At 36.9% G+C, this 21692-nt stretch overlaps 2 protein-coding genes across 3 annotated transcripts in view; one reads left to right on the top strand and one right to left on the bottom strand.

Moving 5' to 3' along the window:
• The first annotated feature begins 6052 nt into the window (after window positions 1–6052).
• Window positions 6053–13388, top strand: LOC134661048 (uncharacterized). Its single transcript, XM_063516947.1, has 9 exons — window positions 6053–6206; window positions 7447–7599; window positions 8600–8735; window positions 9043–9170; window positions 9810–9935; window positions 10578–10742; window positions 11009–11151; window positions 11481–11562; window positions 13267–13388. Exons 1-9 carry the CDS (start codon window positions 6053–6055, stop codon window positions 13386–13388), a joined length of 1209 nt encoding a protein of 402 aa, XP_063373017.1.
• Window positions 13389–18290: 4902 nt separating this feature from the next.
• The window catches only part of LOC134660920 (LIM/homeobox protein Lhx9-like), a 34956-nt gene continuing 31554 nt past the window's right edge, over window positions 18291–21692 (bottom strand). For both annotated transcript variants that reach the window (XM_063516802.1, XM_063516803.1), the window contains exon 7: window positions 18291–18456. In XM_063516802.1, coding sequence (XP_063372872.1) covers window positions 18301–18456 — 156 coding nt within the window. In that variant the 3' untranslated portion in view covers window positions 18291–18300. The remainder of the gene's footprint in view (window positions 18457–21692) is intronic.

Raw genomic sequence — 21692 nt, 5'->3', positions numbered from 1 at the left:
ACTGAGAGCGCTCGACACACAACGCTATCTATCGACGGGAGTTTGTATAAACGGAACAAATAAGAAAGACCTTTCTAGCTAAATGTTTGTCTTTGAAACCAGGACTTGAATTGAGTTTTCGCTATCCGACTGATGAAACAGGCAGATAGGTACCTACCTATATAATAATTTTAGATTATTATGTGGGTAATAAATAATATTATTTATGTACAGTTCCGATGTAAGTATCTGATGGCGACTGTACCTATATTTCTTTGGTTTGGATGATACTCGTAATTCAGGTTGACAGATTTAACGTATTTCAGATGTAACCTACTTAACCTATATATTACTGAATTCGTCTCACTAGCGATGTAGGATAGCTTAAAATAGGTCTACCGCTTAACTCAGACGGTTAGTGACAAGTTACGGTATTGAGTTTAGCTTGAGGCTGATTTATATATTATAATCAGTAAGTAAAATAAATACTTTAAACTTTAAAATTAAATATTTCTATTTAATTCGTCTACAAATAGACTACCCGTTACTTTATAATAGTGGACCACCGTGTACTTAAGTATAAACCAACCAACCAACCGTCTGAGTTTGGCATTGGCAGGACCGTCTTTATAATTATAATCAGTCGGGTTTTATTATATTTCACCACACCACAATGTAAAGGCTCACTTTATTCCAAGGCTCGGAACCGGTTTTTTCTTCATACAAAAAATACCGGTATTATTTCGTTCTTTTTCGTTCTTTGGTTTATTATTTCATTTTTAATGGGACAATCTAATAATACGAAGGTGTTACCTAAATACATGATTCAGTCCTACGTAAAGAGCATAAAATAATAATAAATAATGGGCTATTTTGGATTTTACAAAAAAACCGGTTCCGAGCCCTGCTTTATTCTTCAAAAACTGATAAGAAGCGACGTTTCTGATTGAAGAAATTCACAACATATACGAGTAATAACAATCAGAATACGCCTCCATCTCTCTCACAAGCGCTCTGCAATGGTATATTGAGTCTACTTCTCGTACAAGTCTCTTGTACATTTAGGTAAAAATAGTAAATATATTGGGCTGTCGAATAAAAAACCGGATCAATTCATAATTACCCTGTACAGTCACCTGCAATAATATGTTGTTCTTCGAAGGCCGCATAAATAAGTGACACGCTCTTATGGCTCTACAAATAAGATCGTGTCAGATATTTTTGCGGCCTTTGTTGTGCAACACATTCTTGCTGTACAGTATACTTAATTAAGTTTAATGTATATTTATTTTAGGGGAACCTTAGATTGTTTAATGTTTAGGAACTTATGTAAAACTAAGATGCTATTAATCTAGAATACGACAAATAGGTATTAATGTTTTTAGTAATGTAATTACATATTTACGACCAGTTTTATAAAATATAAGAATTTTACTTTATTTAAGAGCCAAGATCGTTTTTGTCACGTATTATATAAGCACAAGTTATATATTATTTAAATTATTTTTGTTAAATATTGACTGTATATTCGCTGCTGTATATTTATTATTTATATTATTTAAATTTATTTCGTTAATTAATAACAATGTACCTACCTATATTTTGATTTCATAAATATTTCGGGTGGAACAGAACGAAGGACTTTTATGCAAACGGGGAATTGTTTAGGCTACGTACTTTATTTTACACTCATTAATCACTTTAATATTTCTAACCATTCTTGAGATACAGTTTGTTAAACATTAGCGAAAAAATCTGTATGTTTCAACCCTAGCAAGTAGATCCTATTAAATGACATGCCATGTGTCAATGTAAAATGTAAATAACTTTGTAGGGTTGTCAATGATATAAAAATATTTTAATTTACAATTTAATCCAGCTTTACGATTATAAGAACTCGATTGTAGATCACTTAGATAACACTATCCTTTCAGCTCATTATGATTATGATTATGATCAGTCTAGAAATGTTCCAGCCTATAGCGGCAACCGATGGACGGCAATTTTTTTAATTACTTAATTAGTAGTTTTACACAGATTTTTTTATTGAATATCAGAAAAAATCGCTTTGTAAGTCAATCAAAATGTGTATCTCTCCAAGTTTAAGACGTACCGTACAATTATTTACCTAATCGTAGGTTAAGTCGTCAATATTTACTTATTTTTGTGTTAAAGTATAAAATCAAATGGACTAAAACCGTCTATCAATCAAAAACTAGTTTTGAAAAAAAAAAACAAAACACTTGTTATTTATAAAATAAACTAAGTAAATATGTTGTTACGGATGTAAGTACATATAAGTAAAATGTTAATGAATGCAAGGTAGTGCCACCTAGGGACATCTGAAAGAAGTTGCCGATTTTTTACTAAAATTTGTCTTCTAGGTTGGTAGTGCCTTTACGAGATGTATTTTTGGAGTGCAGTTTTTAGAATATTGAATTTATTATTAAGGCATGACATTTGTCTATTTGTAAAGTAAAAGTATATTATAAAACCTTTGCAGTCTCTTTCTCTCAAATACTGGTTAATTGTAGGTATGGATAGGTATTTACTACACATGTTTGATTTCGCAAAATAGTTTGAAATCATAGTGGTCTTCATCGGCAAATTAACTTTATCAAATATCTCTTTCCGTCAGCAAGTAATTTACCTTAAAATGGTACCTACTTATAAAAAATCTTAGGTATTAGTGTAGACTTGTAGAAGCTGCTAAACGGGCGAGGTGTTCAAAATTACCTTGACACGCTTTTATTCTCTTAGCAATAAAGTCGCGTCAAGATCATTTTGAACACCTGGCCCGCTTAGCAACTTCCGCTGCTGACTGTACCTGCCTGTACTGGAATGAGAATCCCCTTAATTCCTACAGCATCCCGTTAAATCCTTGCCTGATGCCAAGGGGACCAACTCCGGTCAAACAAACAAAAAAGGATCACCTAAATTGGTAAAGTCGCTTTCGAAATAAATAAATGAAATTTTTTGACAATACAAGACACAAAAAAAAGTCGGATATTATGATGAATTTAATTTATAATTTTAATAAAATTATATGATGTAGGTAGGTAATGTCTAGCTTTTCGGTGAAGGAAAACATCGTGAGGAAACCTGCATACCTACCGCGAAGAATTTCAAAGGCGTGTGTCTGAAGTACTGTGAAGTGAAGTCCATAACCCGCATTGGGCCAGCGTGGGGACTACAGCCCAGAGCATGAGAGAAGGCCTCATGTAGGTAAAGTTGTATGTTCGTATCCTGCCAGGGGTATGTCGTATCGTATTAGAATTGTTATTGTTAGATAAAATAAATACAATATATTATAAACAGAGATCGGACAAATTTGCGACATTGCTCGCAATAATGTGGACATGACTCCAAAATTGATTAAATTATAATCATTTAATTAATTTCTTACCTGAGGTTTAATTTTGATTCCTAATCAATAAAAAACACAAAGATTTCTTATAATTTAAATTTATTAAAGAAATTAATCAGTATGTTTTCCAAATTTTCTGTAGGTACTCATTTTTTTATATTAATAATATATTTAAGTGCTATTTATTGACGAGGGAACAAAATTAAATCTGAAGTAAAAAATTAATTAAAATAATTAAATGATTAATTATTTAATCAATTTTGGAGTCTTGTCCACATTACTGCGAGCAATGACGCCCATCTGTCCGATCTCTGATTATAAATTATAAGTAAACATAAAATGTGAAATTTTAAGAGCTTATTCAGAGATACCAACATTTAGTTATAATTAAAAAAATTGCTAAATAAGCATTTGTTTTTATATAATTCTAATGTTATGTAGTATACCTATATTATATGCTACGAAAAATATCTACTTAACTCCAAAATATTTTATCTAATCTAATATGTACCTATGGGCATTTTCCGAAAACATGATGTTCGTTTTATTAAACTAAATTTGAAAGTGTATATTTTTCATCTTCCGAAAAAACAGTAAATAGTGTATCTTCTTTTTCGTTCTATAATTAGTACATTTATTGGAAATCCATATTCTGAGAGCGCCCATAATACAAATAAATATTAAATCTGTATAACTATGCTAGAACTATACCTATTCTTCGTTATTATAATAAATATTAAATTATTTATAAGTAAGTGTCAAATTACATGTCAAAGACATATACAAGGATTTACACTAGTCATTTAATTATATATGATAGTTTTATACAAGTACGGACTTATATAGTTATATTTAACAGGAATCAATATCAATAGATATACGCCATACGGAATATTTTGTGTATACCAAACTAATAAATACTTATAGCTACAAACCTGTGTTTAATTTTTACAACATAATAATACCTACTTATAATGGGCGTCGTGAACCGATATTTTCGATCAAACTTGTTCAGTGCCTGCCTACGTACCTATTGATTGTGTAGAATGGTTGAACACATTCTAGGAATCTCTGTCTAAATAAAAAATAAATGTTAACGATAACAATTTCAATATCTTTCGAGAACGGGAAATCACGATAACAAAATCCACAGTAAATTTGGTTTCCATAAATATTACTTAGCTGTATTGAATAAGTAATTTTAGTAATAGAATATATCACTGCAACTTATTTTTCAAACCTGCCTAAGCGAGAAATGTCCGATCCCTTACCTCTAAGAGTGAGAAACTCTGATTAGAGAAAACAAACATAACATAACATAAACCTCTATGAGCGAGAAAAATATTCTGGCCCCTTGAGCTCTCACTTATACAGGTTTGACTGTATTTACTTAAATTACTTGTTTACTTATTTAATAAGCTAATAAAGTAGTAAAATACCTACATATTTAACGAAAAAGCTACCGCACCCTATGTGTGGTACTGGTAACCTAGAGTTGTCTTATATTCGTCTTATGTATGTGTATGTATGTATGTATGTCTCTTTATTGTACAACACATAAACGTCGCACAGGATATGCAGTACAAAGGCGAACTTATCCCTTTAAGGAACTTATCCCTTTAAGGAACTTATTCCTTTTCTTTATAGTTCATCTGTTGGGTAAATCATCTATTACTGGCACAATGAACAATTTACCCTAACGCTGGGTTCTTCAATGCGGATGTGGTGAGAGTATGTCAATTATATATCTCATATAATAGCTATTTCATGCGTGTTTATTGTGAGAGCTAACAATATTGGATCGTTTGACAAGTGAAATATTAACAATGTGTACCTTTGGTACAGTCAGGTCTAATTAACCTTTGATATGTGTGTGGGGAACATATATCATGGGTTAAATGCTCGCTTGTGCTGCATGTATATATCTAGAGCAGAAAAATCGCTCTCCAAAAAAAGCTACAGGATGACTAAAAACTTCGACACTTTCTAATCTTTTCACGTAAGGTCTACAACATTAATTATTTAATTTCTAGGAAAATTAAAAACTACAGGAAAATAAGGAAACTTATTAATGAATATGAGAAGGCTCCGAAAGTTTTTTTACATTGTGGAAATTACGCAAGCTTTTCGACTGCACATCACATACGCACAGACGTGGTTGCCGAAGATCGGTTCACCACAATCAGTAGGTAGACCACCAGAATCATCTGCCGTGTAAGTTCTGACACCATTGAACTATTATTACAACCTATTAATCTGATAACTTACACTGACACATATGTTTTTATATCCCTAGTTGAGTCGGAAGAGATAGCAAGTCACAAACCGTGGCCGATTGTACATTAACCGGCGTTTACGCGGCGTGACAAAATTAACACCAAATTACCCTTTGTACAACCACAATAGAGAAAACACATTGTTCCCCTTCCGAACGTACGTCATAAATGCCCTATTCGCACTTTCCAACGTCCATTTACTAGTAGAATTACAAAACAGATGTATCTTTAAAAAAAAAAAATTGACATCGAGTAACTACAGCGGTTTCACCGATTTTTGTTCCGAAACGCGGATGTGACACATTTACAAACTGACACTGACCCATTTTTTAGTAATTTTGGCGCCAAAAAATACTTGTAACATACGTAAAAACTAGTACAGGTATTTAAATAACCTAAGTAAGTTTTAAAGTGTTATTTGCCAGAGACAATGATAGTTCTATTAGTTCTTGTATTTGTGTTCGGTAACTGTGACGGTAATGATAGGTTCGGGATAAAACAACATGGATTCCCCAAATGGCGACTCGGGAACTTGAAGAGTGGTGAGGAAAAGACGAGATTCTGGCCACAGAGGGAAAATCGATGTAAGTATAAGGAAAAATTGTTTTATTTTCAATTTTAGACATGCTAAAAATGAACTTTTCTTTTTAATAGGTGACTAAACTGACTGTGGACTGTGTTTGACTAGTAGATAGTTTAGAATTATATGCAGTTTCATAGTGGTTTCATATGCCAACACCTTCATTGACTATTCATTATTCAATGAACGCGCTCAGCGAACGTACCTACCATATATTATTGATCAGTCATAAAATGCTTGATTATTATCGTAGATTTAAAAGTATGCTTAATTTAATATAGGTAATTCTATGATATGATTCTTAAGAAAGAGACTTTTACTGTATTGTATGTATATGTTCCTATTGTTCTCCGCAATTAGGGTTCGCAATTCGGTTCCGTAATGTATGAAATTAACCGGATCTGGATTCGTCGTGCAAACCCAATCTGCAAAATTATCGTGTTGTGGATTGTGCAGGCGTAAAGTGTCATTCTGTGGAACTTGCTAACTATGTAAATAAAAGACACTAGTAAATTCATATTTCAATATGGCGGTTTGTTTACATTCATGGTAGTTATATAATTGTTGGTAATTTGGGAAATTTGGATTGAATTCCTCTATCTCTCATGTTATATAATATAAGCCCTTAAATAACTTAGCTAAACTTATATATTTTGAAAGATTTCTGTTCAACATTTTCTCCGACAGCTAGAGATAGGCTGAGGTAAGTCTGCAACTATTTTGTTAGCACACGCAGTGCAAGTGATATTTAAAGGTACGTCAAAATTTCATAGAAGTCTGACGTTTAAAATAACACTTGCACTGCGTGTGCTATCAAAATCGTTGCAGAATTATCTCGGACTGACTCTACCTATTGTTACATTCATGTACATGTACATTCATGTTGTCTTTCCCATTTTAGTGATATTTTTATATCCTCTATATCACAAGGTGCTTGATTTGAACAAGCTGCTTCCCATCTCTGGTGATAACTTAAAGCTAAAATATCTATTTTGAAAGACGTAAAGTATTTAGAAAAGAAACGAAACGTTTATTTATTTGCAAACTTTATTAGTACGTAGATACGGTCGAGTTCACAAACATAATATTATTTACAAGCCAATGTTCCAAAAATAGTTCACATGTCTATGACACCGGCAATAAGGTCGTGTAGGTACATATATTTTGGAATACTATGAACTTAATAGCTCAAGGTGTTACATGATATAAACATAGTCAGAGTATTAATATAAAGATATGTGCAGTCCTATCAGTGTTCACGGTGGTGACGTTCCCGAACGGCGGCTGCGCGGGCGCCTCGGGCGACAACGGCACATGTCTTGCGGCCCGGGAGTGCAGCGCCCGCGGGGGCTCCGCTAACGGCTACTGCGCCAATGGCTTCGGGCTGTGCTGCATTTGTAAGTCATTCTGTCAGTTACGGGGGAGTCTCGGACGACGGCACATATCTCGCGGCCCGGGAGTGCAGCGCCCGCGGGGGCTCCGCTAACGGCTACTGCGCCAACGGCTTCGGGCTGTGCTGCATTTGTAAGTCACTCTGTCACATCCATGTCAGTCACGGGGGAGTCTCGAACAACGGCACATGTCTCGCGGCCCGGGAGTGCATCGCCCGCGGGGGCTCCGCTAACGGCTACTGCGCCAACGGCTTCGGGCTGTGCTGCATTTGTAAGTCACTCTGTCACATCCATGTCAGTCACGGGGGAGTCTCGGACAACGGCACATGTCTCGCGGCCCGGGAGTGCAGCGCCCGCGGGGGCTCCACTAACGGCTACTGCGCCAACGGCTTCGGGCTGTGCTGCATTTGTAAGTCACTCTGTCACATCCATGTCAGTCACGGGGGAGTCTCGGATAACGGCACATGTCTCGCGGCCCGGGAGTGCAGCGCCCGCGGGGGCTCCACTAACGGCTACTGCGCCAACGGCTTCGGGCTGTACTGCATTTGTAAGTCACTCTGTCACATCCATGTCAGTCACGGGGGAGTCTCGGACAACGGCACATGTCTCGCGGCCCGGGAGTGCAGCGCCCGCGGCGGCTCCGCTAACGGCTACTGCGCCAACGGCTTCGGGCTGTGCTGTATTTGTAAGTCATTCTGTCACATCTGTGTCAGTCACGGGGGAGTCTCGGACAACTGCGCGCGTCTCGCGGCCCGGGACCCGGGAGTGCAGCGCCCGCGGGAGCTCCGCTAACGGTTACTGCACCAACGGCTTCGGGCTGTGCTGCATTTGTAAGTTTAGCTTGTGACCTACTTAGAAAAGAAGTAAGGCCATACGAAGTAGGTACTACTATCTGTTCTGAAGACACACTCGGAAGTGGTGGAACAAAGGTAAGCGCAGCAGTGTTGATATTGCAGCATTACTGTTGCAGCACTCAGCTAACTGAATAATAATCTTTATGTCACAGTTATGACGTCATGTGGCAGCAGTACTTCAGAGAACGGGACCTACTTCGTGAATAACGGATATCCTTCATCCTACGATGGCACGGGTTCTTGCGAGCTCACCGTGATAAAATCACATCCGGATGTATGTCAAATAAGGTACGGTTGTGACAATAATACTTACGGCTTAATCAGGGAGAATCCTTCGTCCTACTACTTACCGGTTCTCACTGTTATTAAGTCATGTCCGGGTGTATTTCGAATAAGGACTGGTAGTGACAATAATGTGACGTATTATTTCGTGTACATTCAAACTGAGTGAGCAGAAATGATATTATTAGCTTTATATTATCAAAGGGCACTTGATCTAAATATTTTTTGGTTTTTAGAGAGTTCTGGCTCGTAGGTGAGCGCTAATTGTTTTAGATATCGAAATGACATTATGGATATAAAAAGCGTTTTTCAGGTTAGACTTCAATCGCTTCACTATAGCCGGGCCCGAGCCGGTCAACAATGTGTGCAATCAAGATCAGTTTATAGTATCCGGTGGCAACCCCATACCGGCTATATGCGGCGTCAACCAAGGCAGTCACAGTTGAGTAAACATGCCGTTATTCTTCTTATCGAAATTATAATCAATAAAAATTTAAATGTTATAGGACAACTAACACAAATTGACGAAGTTCCACATAAGGCTTGTCTTGTAGGTACTACATACAATATAAATACTTAAATACATAAAAAATAACCATTACTCAGGGGCAAGCTTTGATAAACACACAAATATGTAAATGCCCTTACTAGGTTTGGACATTGTTTCAACTCATTCGATGACGATGGGGCCTATGTCGGCCTTCCTGGACTCAGTAAAAGCCTTTGTCATATTCAGTTCTCGGCCCAGTAACTAGAAGTTTGCGGATTTCGAAATACTTCACTAAAGTCACTTGTATGTTGTTTGATAGACTAAATTCAATGTGAGTATCAAAGTGAATATCATAGCGATCCGAGAATCATTTCTTCTGGTGTACCACAAGGCCGTATCTTAGGTCCTATTGTTTCCTCTTTATGTTATAAATATCTCCGACAAACGTAAACAACAAACAACAAACGATAATAATGCGAAGTGCAGGTGAAATACTCAGAGAGATTAGCTACAAAAATCAACAGCTGAGGATGCCGTCATAAACGCTAAGATGAAACAGACCCGTTGTCTGATTGTTAATATTTTTCCAGTGTACATTGACGCGGGGGTCGGGTCCACTAATCCTGTGAAACTGACCTTCGTGACCAGCGGGGCGGCTTTCGCCAGGATGTGGAAGGTCAAGGTCACACAGATCCCGTGCAGCACCATCTATAGAGGTATATACTTGTAGAAGATTATTCACTTAGACACTGGTGGGTTTTTTTTCAAACCGTTCGTAGTTTGAAGCCAGGGAAACTCCCTAGTTTTATGGACCTTGTTATTAATTTGTTTTTTGGACCTTAAGTATAAACAGAAAATACAATTTGAGATTTACCAGATTTTTGTAGTACAGATAAACGTCATCTGAAAAATTAAGTGTTTATTAACCTTTTAACCGCCATAGAATACGTCATCTAGCGTGCTCGTGTCGCCGGGGGGTACGAAGTTACACGAAGTTTTGTCTTATTAAATGAGCCCGATTTTGTATGTATTATATATCAGTCTACGGCGGTTAAAAGGTTAAGTACCTTTTCAGGTGGCTATACATTTCAACTAGGTCAGTTTGGATTGGACTCACGTTTGAAATTTTCGGTCATATAGGTAGAGGTTCTCTCGCGATGATTTTTGCGAACTTACTGGCTTAAGCCACCGATTTGGTAGTTTTAACATTAATATGTGCATTAAAATATAGATACTCATTGAAGAATAAAGATTTTTTTCTTGGTCATGACTCTAGAGCGCCACAATTTACTGCTCGAGTTCTAAAAGCTTTTTCTCTTTTCCATCAATTATCAAAGTAACAAAACACAACCTTTCAGCTGACGAAGGTTGCCTGCAATACTACACGGGCGTCTCCGGGCAGCTGAAATCCTTTAACTACGACCCGGCGACAGGCTTGCAGCTCAGCAACCAGGACTACGGCATCTGCGTCAGGATGGAGAGGAACTTCTGTGGGATCCAGTACTCCGCGTGTCCTGACACGGGTATGTTACTCTAATGATGTGGTCTGTTAATCCTCATTAGGGACTCAAGACCAGCTCTTTCCATCAGACTAGATAAGAAGGATAACTGATCGATCAATGTGCAGGGTGAGCTTAACAGACAATTCTTGATTCTTATTATTAGTGATCCTGTTTATAAGCTCCCACTATCAGAAACCGGTTCAATTTTTTGATCTTTTTCTCAAAGAACTAACAAACATTGTGTCGACTGTCGACACTTAATTCTTATTCATAACCGCTATTTTTAGTGAACAACCGTTCCCGCGCTTTCACCATCTCCGGCAACAGTAATGGACCAGTGAACGCCATGGTCGGTTCCGGAGTTGGACCAAACGCGTGTGCCAATGATTGGCTACTGGTGCCGTGTGCGTCCAATGTTGGGCGAGTACAGGTATGTATGCACACTTATTTTTTGAAGAACCACGTGCTATATAATCCTGAGAAAACCGCGACAGTGGACTCATTCCACGATCGGAGCGTTCGGATGAGAAAATTTCTCTGAGACCGCACCCTTGGCCTGGCCACGACATTGGTCCAAGGCGATCGGCGGCGGCGACTGGCGGTAAGTGGACAACGAATAAAGCACGCCATGTACCATGCCGCCTGCCGCGCCGCCAGCCGCCTTAGACCATGTGGTGGCCAGGCCAGTAGGCTCCAGGGGTCCAGGGTGTGATTACTGATGAATGTGTTATGTGTCATAATCTTCTGTTGTACTTTCAGCCAGCTCAAGCGCTCTGTACGGACCGCATATGTGGGGGCACTTTCTCCGCCGAACTGTCCATGCAGGCTTCCACCGTCATGAGTAAGATACCTTTATAAATGATTACTTTAACAACAGGAGACCTAGCAGAGAGGTTTACAACACCAGGAAAATGAGTTCTTAAGTGTCACCCTGTACAATAGGGTGGAGCGAAATCCAAAATTCTTGAATATAGCAATGGAACCCCTCTAAAAGGATGTCTAATTTTTTATTGTTTAAGGGAAAAATAATAAAAAAAATATTGGTATATACTTTTAGCCCTCTACTATTCGATTATATATAGCAATATTTGTATATTTTTAATAAATTTAATTTATGCTTATTTTTTTTTAACAAGTTTTATTCATTAAATAACATCTTTTTGTTACAGATATACTCGATTCCTATACTTATTTTTGTTTATAACGTATACTTTTATGACATGGTAAAACCACGTAAATAGAGGTTTTATGGAAAAGGCCTTTAACCCGGATATTGTGCACAAATTGCAGTTTACAACTTATTACAGAACCGTGAAAACTATTTTGAACGTGATAAGATAATAAAAATACTACTAGTAAAAGTAAATATATGCCTAACATACGTGTGAACATGACCCAAAAAGGGCGTAAGCGACGCCGAAGGGCAATATTTGACGCTCATTTAAACATATAAGTAACCCATTTTTTGCAGTAAAATGATACTTTTCGTAATCAATAACACCGTTACTTTGGCACAAGAACGTCTAAAAAAAATAACTCATATACATTTTTTACACTGTAGCATTTTCCTTGTTTTGCATGAAATTGCTGTTTAATATGAAAATTTGAAATTTTATTATTTCATAAATATTGAAAAAGGCACAAACATTTTGGTAATAACTTATTAAATGCTTATTAAGTATTATATAATTTCAATAAAATGTAACATATTAGTGAAATAGTATATTTAAATAATTGATGAAAATTTACCTTTATTAATTTCTTTAGCGGCTGGGAAGAGGGCTAAAAGTAGTGTTTATTTTGAAACTTGATATAATCACTATAATCTACATGACAAACTGCAACTTTTTGTACCGGTTCCACATTGATAATCATTTTTTTATTTTTTCCCATACAACGACGCTCCACCCTACTGTACAAGTACCATGTAAATCACCTCCTTTACATCTCTTGTAGGTATACTAGGTATCCAAGCCACCTCACATTGTACAGAAAGTTCCACAAATTGAAATTAACGCCGTCTACCCGAGAGTATAGGCCCAAAGGTATGGTGCAATTTTTTTGAGCGATGGCGCGATAAACTTTGGCCTATACTCGGGTAGATAGAGTCTGTGCGGAAAGAGAAGAGTCGTAGAATGTATTGGATCCAGTATTGGATCCCATACATTTCACGACTCTTCTCTTTCCGCACAGACTCTAACGTTAATTTCAATCATCATCCTCCTAGCGTTTGACCCGTAGGGTCCGCTTACGTTAATTTCAATATTTAACAAATTAACACATATCAATGAAAGAATAAGGGTCAAAGTCAAATGGCGTTCTAACAGTTTTAATCTTTTGTCAAAAGATGGCAGTCAATGTACTGGGGCTTCATAATTTACCATGACAGTAACTCTCTATTCACTCTATACTCTTTGCTCGCACTTAACCCTAATCAGTGTGTAAATCGGGTCTAAGAAATCTGGTAAAACTCCATGTAATAATGTGCATAACGATTACTTACTAACTATAGTTATGTACTAATCTAATACCTATACATTTGCAGGTACAGTGAAGCCGTTCCGACTCTGGTTTCACACGGACAACATAGAAGCACCGTTAGATATCGCCAATCGCGGCTTCTGTCTCAATTACATACAGCAGCCCTGCACCAATAATGTTATATAATATGTATTATATGTAACTCCATTTTGTACTATAAGTTAATATTCAATAAATGATTTAAGCATGGTCTGCTTTTGAACTTTATTACAGTGCCATTCGTTGTGACACAGGAAAACCGTTATGGCAAGCAGCGAAAGTAGTCTCATACTTGAACATTTATTTAGTGTTCATTAATATAATATGACTGAAACAATATTATCAGTTCATTTTCTAAGGACGGCTTATATTAGAACAATTTAAAAAAGTTAAACAATAACCACCAATAACTTAACCTTTTCCACGCCGTGTCAAACACAAAAGCTGTCACTCAGACGCCACATCATTGAAGTGTCAAAACTGAAGTTGAACTTTATGTATATGCACGTAGGTCGATGTTGCTCTGTGGTCTGTGACCGATTAATCGGTGCGGATATATCGGTCATTGGCGTCCAAAAGGTTAACCTTAACCAAGTATAGTAAGAATCTGTTACTGCTGCCATCTATGTAAAGTGCGAGTAACTATCACAAACCATAAAAAAGTTTTACGCAACGACCGTTCACAGTCGTTGTGCTTCCAGTACTGGTCACTAGATGACACTTATATCAACCTAGCGACCCACCCCGGCTTCGCACGGGTTAACTAATTGTATATAAACCTTCCTCTTGAATCACTATAACTATAAAAAAACGCATCAAAATTCGTTGCGTAGTTTTAAAGATCTAAGCATACATACATAAAGGCGGTTTGTTTACAAAGGTCCTACCGGGAAACGCGAAATCAAAGCTCAGCAATCTGCCTCTCTATCTCTCGAATATGTAAGAGTGATAGAGAGGTTAGATAACCAAAATTTCGACTCTCTCGTTTGCGGTAGAGCCTTAGATTGTGACTTATTTTGGGAGAGTCGCGTTCCTACGCAGAATTTCGCGTAATATTCCCTATTAGACAAGAAATCGACATCATTAGGTATTAAATTAATGTGGCAAGACAGAGATATAGTTCTTGATTAAAATTCCTTTAAAATAGCTGTCAAATACATTATGAGGGTCAGTTATTCGCTAATTGGGCTCCTGAACCCTCCGCCTTGGGCCCTTTGTTTTGGCATAATGTCAATATCCCAAGACTCGTTTTAGATTTATTGGACCCTTAGCGCTTTATTTTGGAGTACCAACTTGACTGTAGAGATCCAAAGAGTTATTATTGGTACGTAATACGTAGGTACAACAAACATAATTAGCTAATATAATAATAACATTGATAACTGTAAACAAACATAATTAAGGACCATATATTACCTATCAAAAACATCAAGATTCAAGACACGTTTGAAATTAATCACACTTAAATCGGTTCATCAGCTTGACGGACGGTTGACAGCTGGTTAAACTTTTCTTGGCAAATTGAAAAAAACGGACAAGTGCGAACCGGACTCGCCCACCGAGGGTTCCGTACTTTTTAGTGTTTGTTGTTACAGCGGCAACGGATATCACGGTTCATGAGATACAGCCTGGTGACAGACCGACGAATCCAGCAACATAAAAACTAGTTTAATGTATTCAAAAGCTTAAATACAAAATACAGCACGTAGCGGCCCCCTTTTTAAATATCTTTCGTTAAATTTTAAAAATCAAAATTATTTATCAGTGGCGCTAGTGTGCACGTTGATGGGCTCTTAAGCAGCAATATTAACCATTCTAGGCATTAATAAATATTTGTATTATTCTCTTGTCTGTGGTCGAAATAGATTCATCACCGAGTCATCTCGTTAGCATACCGACCCATATTTATCACCAACGTAGACATTTTAATAAGCTAGCTACCGGGCCGGGCCGGGTCCCTCTCAGTTCACGGGAAACACTAATTTGATGTGGCGAAAGATAATAAATATTTAAAATAACAAAGTCTATATGTGTCATTTCCGAGCAACGTCCCACATTGTCGCTTGCCATACGGACTATTTGACAGGTGTTTCGTATGAAAGTACAAGCAAATCTCGTCCTTAATGGTAAGCGATAAAGTGGGACCTTTGACTAGACTTCGACACAATATACTATGACTGCTACTTAGAATAGGGCTGTGTACTGTCGCCATCAGATAAATTGGCACGGCCAAGTTGCTCAAAAATATCTGAATATGCATTTATAATGTCTGGATATGATTGTCTTTGTTCAGATATTTGTGAACATCTTTGTCTCTCCGATATTACAATACCTTTCTGATAACATCGAAGGCCTATTGCTAAGCGGGCGAGGTATTCAAAATGATCTCGACGTGGCTTCATTGTTAAGAGAATAAGAGCGCGTCAAGGTAATTTTGAACACCTCGCCCGCTCAGGGCCGGATCTAGGGTAGAGCGAGTGGAGCGGCCGCTCTAGGCGCCGGATGGCAAGAGGGGCGCCAAAATGGCAAGGGGCCAAGGGGCCAAAATAGCAAATGAGAAAACGAGAGTGTGGCGAGGGGAGGGGGGGAGGAATTGAGAGCTTGGCGACGCCGTTGCAGTTGAATTTGGTGTAGGTAATACAATCGACGTCAAAGATATTTTTTTTTGTGAATATAGGTACCTACTTAATAAAATAAATTTCGCGATAGACCCGTCTATACTTTAATTTCGCGATAGACACGTCTATACTTTAATGTGAGTTTCGATCTTGAGCAGAGAGTCATATATTTCTATTCGGAATTTAACTAAAACTGTTTAAATGTTTTGCATCAATATATTAAACTTTCATGTATAAATAGGTTTCCGTAATTCTAAAGCTACGATCTAAACAGTTAAAATTGATATGAATGCATTTTGTAAGTTATAATAATTATCAATTTATACTACATTACGATACAAGTGCGAAAAATAGGAAATTCGAAAAGAGTGGCGATAAATTAAAACACGGCCGAAGGGAAAGCGAATTACCTACTCGCACATGTATCGTACAACGTTGTAGGTACAGTAAGTACATGGGCCCTTTAAATTTTCGACATAGTTGCGTACTGTGGTAATTACATATCGCACTAGTGCGGTAAAGTAACCATATGTACTGTAAAATACTTAAAAACCTTCAAAAGTAAAAACTGAATATATATATGTAAGTATTAACTATATAATTCGTCTTTGCCCATTGTACCCATTTTTCTAGTCTGAACTTTGCCCAATTGTAACATTTTATTTTATTTTATTTCTACATATTATAAGTACCGAGCATTCAAAACATTAGTGCAACATCATTTACAAAAGTACCTAACCAAAAAAATTTAAAACAACTGTAGGGACTTAAGCAATTAACTGTACCAATTATAAGTGTTGCAAAAAATACTCACATCAAAGGCAGGGACATCTTACGACATGACGTAAGTTAGGCCTAAGATACACTGTGTTTTACTTACCTAAGTAGGGACACACCTATACTACAGAATGAGAGATGAATATCGTTATCTCATTTAAAGCTTACAAGTGTATCTGGGGCCTTACTCGTGCTCACACTACATGGTTCTACTCGTTACAATATATTATATTTACATGTTCAATTAAACTATGAGGATCTAGATCAATATTCTTAATGTCTACACTACACCAATAAATTCATTTTATATTACTGTTATTAGTCGGCACCAATATAAAGGATGACTCACGTTAGACCGGGCCGTATCTGGGCCGGAGCTTCCGGCGCTTACTTTTCTATGGCAATAATCACGTGATGTTTTCCATAGAAAAAGAACCGTCATAGAAAACGAAGTGCCAGAAGCCACGGCCCGGACCTGATCCGTTCTAGCATGAGTTACTCTTTATAGAGTCGCTTTCGGCTTATTACTTATATCTAAAACGGGTTACTAATTGGCTTAGTATGTGTTTTAATAACATGACTAGTATCACTTATATACATAATAATCAAAACTATTGGAACAAACATGATATTATTAGGCTTTCTACGCTAAATGACCTATGACAGTAGGTACTATTTTTACAGGAACATAAATAAATAGATGGTATTCTAGAAATACTAAAGATAATTTAAACTGTACTGTAAGTAATAATCCTGTCGAAACTTGAGCTTATTAGGAATACTAATTTATGATTACATTTGTGAAAACTATAATGTATCTAGCTAGGTTTAATACTGTTTTACTATTTATAAGTAAGTATATAATTCCGTCTTGTAAATTACCATACTCATTTTGCAAAAAATTACGAGAGTGGCAATATCTACCTATAAAAAGTACATAAAGTACATTACAATAAATACCTATACGAGTATAAATACACGAGTGGCCATCTTTTATCAAACACACTATTCCGAAAGGATTGGATTGGGATGACATTATGTTTTATTTCATAGGTATAGGTACTAATGTGTAACAAGGAATGTTATTACAGTAACTTATGAAACTGGTTTTTAGGGTTCCGTACTCAACTATTACTCCGCTGTCTGTCTGTCCGTCTGTCTGTCACCAGGCTGTAACTCATGAACCGTGATAGCTGGACAGTTGAAATTTTAACAGGAACATAACCGCTATAACAACAAATACTAAAAAAAAACAAAATAAAATAAATATTGAAGAGGGGCTCCCATACATAAAAACTAGTTACATGTACCAATTCAAAAGGTACTTAAATACAAAATACAGTACGTAGCGGCCCCTTTTTTTTAAAATATCTTTCGTTAAATTTAAATTATTACGATTATTTAGCAGTGGCGCTAGTGTGCACGTTGAATCGTTAATGGGCTCTTCAAACATAACGTTTGGTTCTAAAGACTTTCATCATACAGCTTGTAACCAAGTAAGGTATGACAAATAAAAGTTCATTTCACTCATATACATTCACATTCAGACAGGCACGCTCATAAAATTACCCCAAAAATGGTATCTTTGCCCACAATAATTCCGATATACTCATGCTCGTTTACACATACAACTTTGCCCCAAAATGTATCTTTGCCCACCGTCATTAGTACATGTCGGTGAAGGGCACAGGATGGTGGTTCTCGTCGAGGGCCTGCAGGTCCAGCATGAGGGTGGGGGGCTGGATGGAGTGGGGGGTGGGGTTGGTCTCTTGCCGCATTATGTTGCGACGCCATTTTGCGCGGGCGTTCTGGAACCATACCTGGAAAAGGAATTATATTTAGAACTAATAATATTTTTGTCCCGTTAGCAGTGAAGACGTCCGGTGTGTGTTGTGTCCGTAGGGTGTTGGTGTGCTGAGGCCAAAATTTTCTTTGGCGAATTGGGGCAGCGTTTAAGGGAGAGGTCATGATCCTCGTTTCGGGTCATTCCTGATGCAGAGGCTGTCTATCGCGACTCAGCGTGGCAATGCTGCAGGCGTGATGGGCACCTTTGCGTCTGGAAGGACGCGGGACCAGTTGTTTGACTAAGTTGTGACCTTGTTAAGTTTAGTTTTATAATATTTAAAACTTTCGCTTTTTGAACACATATTAACTCACATTTATAGACGGGTCTATCGCGTAATTTATTTTATTAAGTACCTTTATTTCCCGAAGTGTGAAAGCTGTGTCGAAACGTCGGTAAATAAAATAAATTTCGCGATAGACCCAGATTTAGTTTATAGCTAATTTTAATGTAAGTGTTTATTTAATGTAATGTTTGTAAGATTTCTATTTGGTAATTAAGGCGAGGTATGCCCGGGGAAAATTTTCAGATTCTGTCAAATTACCCCATTTCACACACAAGCACACTTCACGCACACTACCTCACTTTACTGGGACAGGTCAGTGACCCAAGCTGTTTTTTTTAAGATGCAGATGAGAGCATTTTGAGTTTAGTGTTAACCATTGGCCTTTTTAGAGGAACAGGAACTGTAAAAGCGTTCCATTGAAAGAAGAAAGAGAAACAATACATTTTATCTTGCTTTCCTTGTCTGTTAATGTCAAACGTGACGTACTTAAATGTAAATAATCTAATTCATTTGATTGTTGTTGAGATACGCATTGCGCATACTAAATAAACCGAATAAATACAGAAGTCTTCAGATGTAGGTAATACGTTATTTAGGTACCAACTGTATTCTGTCCGGCTTTCGATAAGGCGCAAAATCAATTCAATGACAATTTCAATGAACTCATATGTGTATTCCGATGATGTTATTAGTATATAACTTACCTTAGCTTCAAATTGTATATAATTATTATTTAGTTATTAATACAGTCACCTGCAATAATATGTTACACAACGAAAGGCCTCAATAATATCTGACACGACCTTATTTGTAGAGCCATAAGAGCGCGTCACATATTCTTGCGGCCTTCAAAGAGATAGATATCTATATATATACCTTTGGATTCAATTGGCGCAAAGGACAGTTTGACGAAAATGAGTTATGTATACATTTTTTTTTCAGAATTCTAGGCGTTCTGCATAGTTAAAATTTCGATACTTCGAGAAAAGTTGCTTTTACGACCCAATTTTTACACTATGAGCTTGCAAAAACAGCTTAGCTCAAGGGGCGTAAATGACCAGTTAGTTATAAATTATAAGTTCAAAGATAGTATCGTAAAGGTTATTACTAGTGATGTACCGACTATGGTTTTGGCCGACTAGCCGACTAGTCGGCCAGTCGGCCAAATTCATAATCGTTACTTCCCGATAAAGATTATATATGTATGGCAACTGTAGTAGATTTATTTATTCAAGTTCCTTGCGTCGTGGCGCTTTCAATATCAACTGAAAGATGTTCTATGCTACTGCGACGATACACCTACATAATTACCTATACATGAATTTAATATGAACACAAGCTCATTTTGTAACCTAAATACGTATTTGAGTAAAATGGGCATGTAACATTTGATTAATATTGGCTTTTTATTTTATTTATGTCCTGCTTTCTGTAATTAATAATAGACCGACTAATCGGCCTTTTTTGCCGACTAGTCGCCGACTAATCGCCGACTACAAATGTGGCCGCATAGTCGGCTTTCCCGACTAGTCGGTACATCCCTAGTTATTACCACTAAATATTAATACTATTGTAAAGGACTTACAAGTCTTTTGTCGTCCTTTAAGCCCGTCATTTGTCATGATAATAAAATTTTCCATGTCGTATCGTCAAGATGGTCGTAAAGGACATATTTTCCTATTGATATTATTTTACTTGCCCTTTACGACCCGCCCTAAAATGATTTAACCATAAGTATACGAGGTGAACCAGGTTGTAAAGGAATTTTCTAATATTTCTGTCGTTTACTACCACAAATCAGTTTCTTAACTCTAAATTTAAAACAAATAACATGGACGTAGCGGTGTATAATATCAAATAAGTCGTTTTCTGTGACCTTTATTACTATAATGTAATCTTTGCCCTTAAATTTGAAAGCATTTACGCTAAGAGTTTTTTCCGCAGTTATCTTTGATTATGGACGTAAAGGTCTATAATGCCAAATTAATGAATAGTTTTATGAGTCCTTTGTTACCAAAATATAATGTTTGCCATTCAAATGTTTTTCCCCCAACTATTATTGTTTTACTCGCAGTGTAATCTCTTATAGTCTTGCGACAACATACTAGCCTGTGCATAATACACTCTGAACCTTTCCGGCTCGCATTTCTTGTTGGTTAGGAGAACGAAACATGTGTATCACCGACTGCCCATTGCGTCGCTTTCCTGATTCTCATCGGATACGCAGCTTGACTGGCGTAGGGTTATGTTATGACTGTTTATTTTCCGTCTCTGAGCGGTGGAAGTTGTTGTTGTTTGTGGGTAATTTAATTATTTGTGTCATTGGTTGAGCTCGGCTACAATAACTAGTTGAAATAAAGAACAATGCTTCGTTTCAAACACACTCACAAAGTTTGGAACATATCAGGACGAACTGATAATTAATACTTAATGACTAAAGACCGAATCGGTTTTAATTAATTCGTTTACTTAATTGTTTCACAATGAGCCCTGTTACATTTAAGGACCATAATACTGTACGAAGACAATGCTGTAGGACTGATGGGCGAGATAGAAAATTGTGAATAATTATTTCACGTTTTCTCCATAGAGTCTGGCTACTGAAATATTACACAAATGTTTGGCGGGAAATTAAAAAAATCTTGGGCTGGTCACACTTTTTGTAGTAGGAATTATATTTTTGATACTAGAAAACATTTTACATTTTCTGTGCACACGTAAGGTACCTAAGAATATAAGTTAAATATACGTTGACGTGCACTCAAAATCAGGTCACATAATTTCTACACATATGTTAACACTTTCTCACCATATACCATTGTAACAAGTCGAAAAATTAAATGTAGTGTAAATAAGACCTAGCTCGATGATACCGTATTATTATTCCATCACCAAAAATACATAAGTACTATGCCAAATTTGCTTAA

The sequence above is a fragment of the Cydia amplana genome, chromosome Z, assembly GCF_948474715.1.
Source record: "Cydia amplana chromosome Z, ilCydAmpl1.1, whole genome shotgun sequence".
Classification (NCBI taxonomy): domain Eukaryota; kingdom Metazoa; phylum Arthropoda; class Insecta; order Lepidoptera; family Tortricidae; genus Cydia; species Cydia amplana.
The sequence above is the reverse complement of the archived record's forward strand: the minus strand, read 5'-3'. Positions and strand labels throughout refer to the sequence as shown.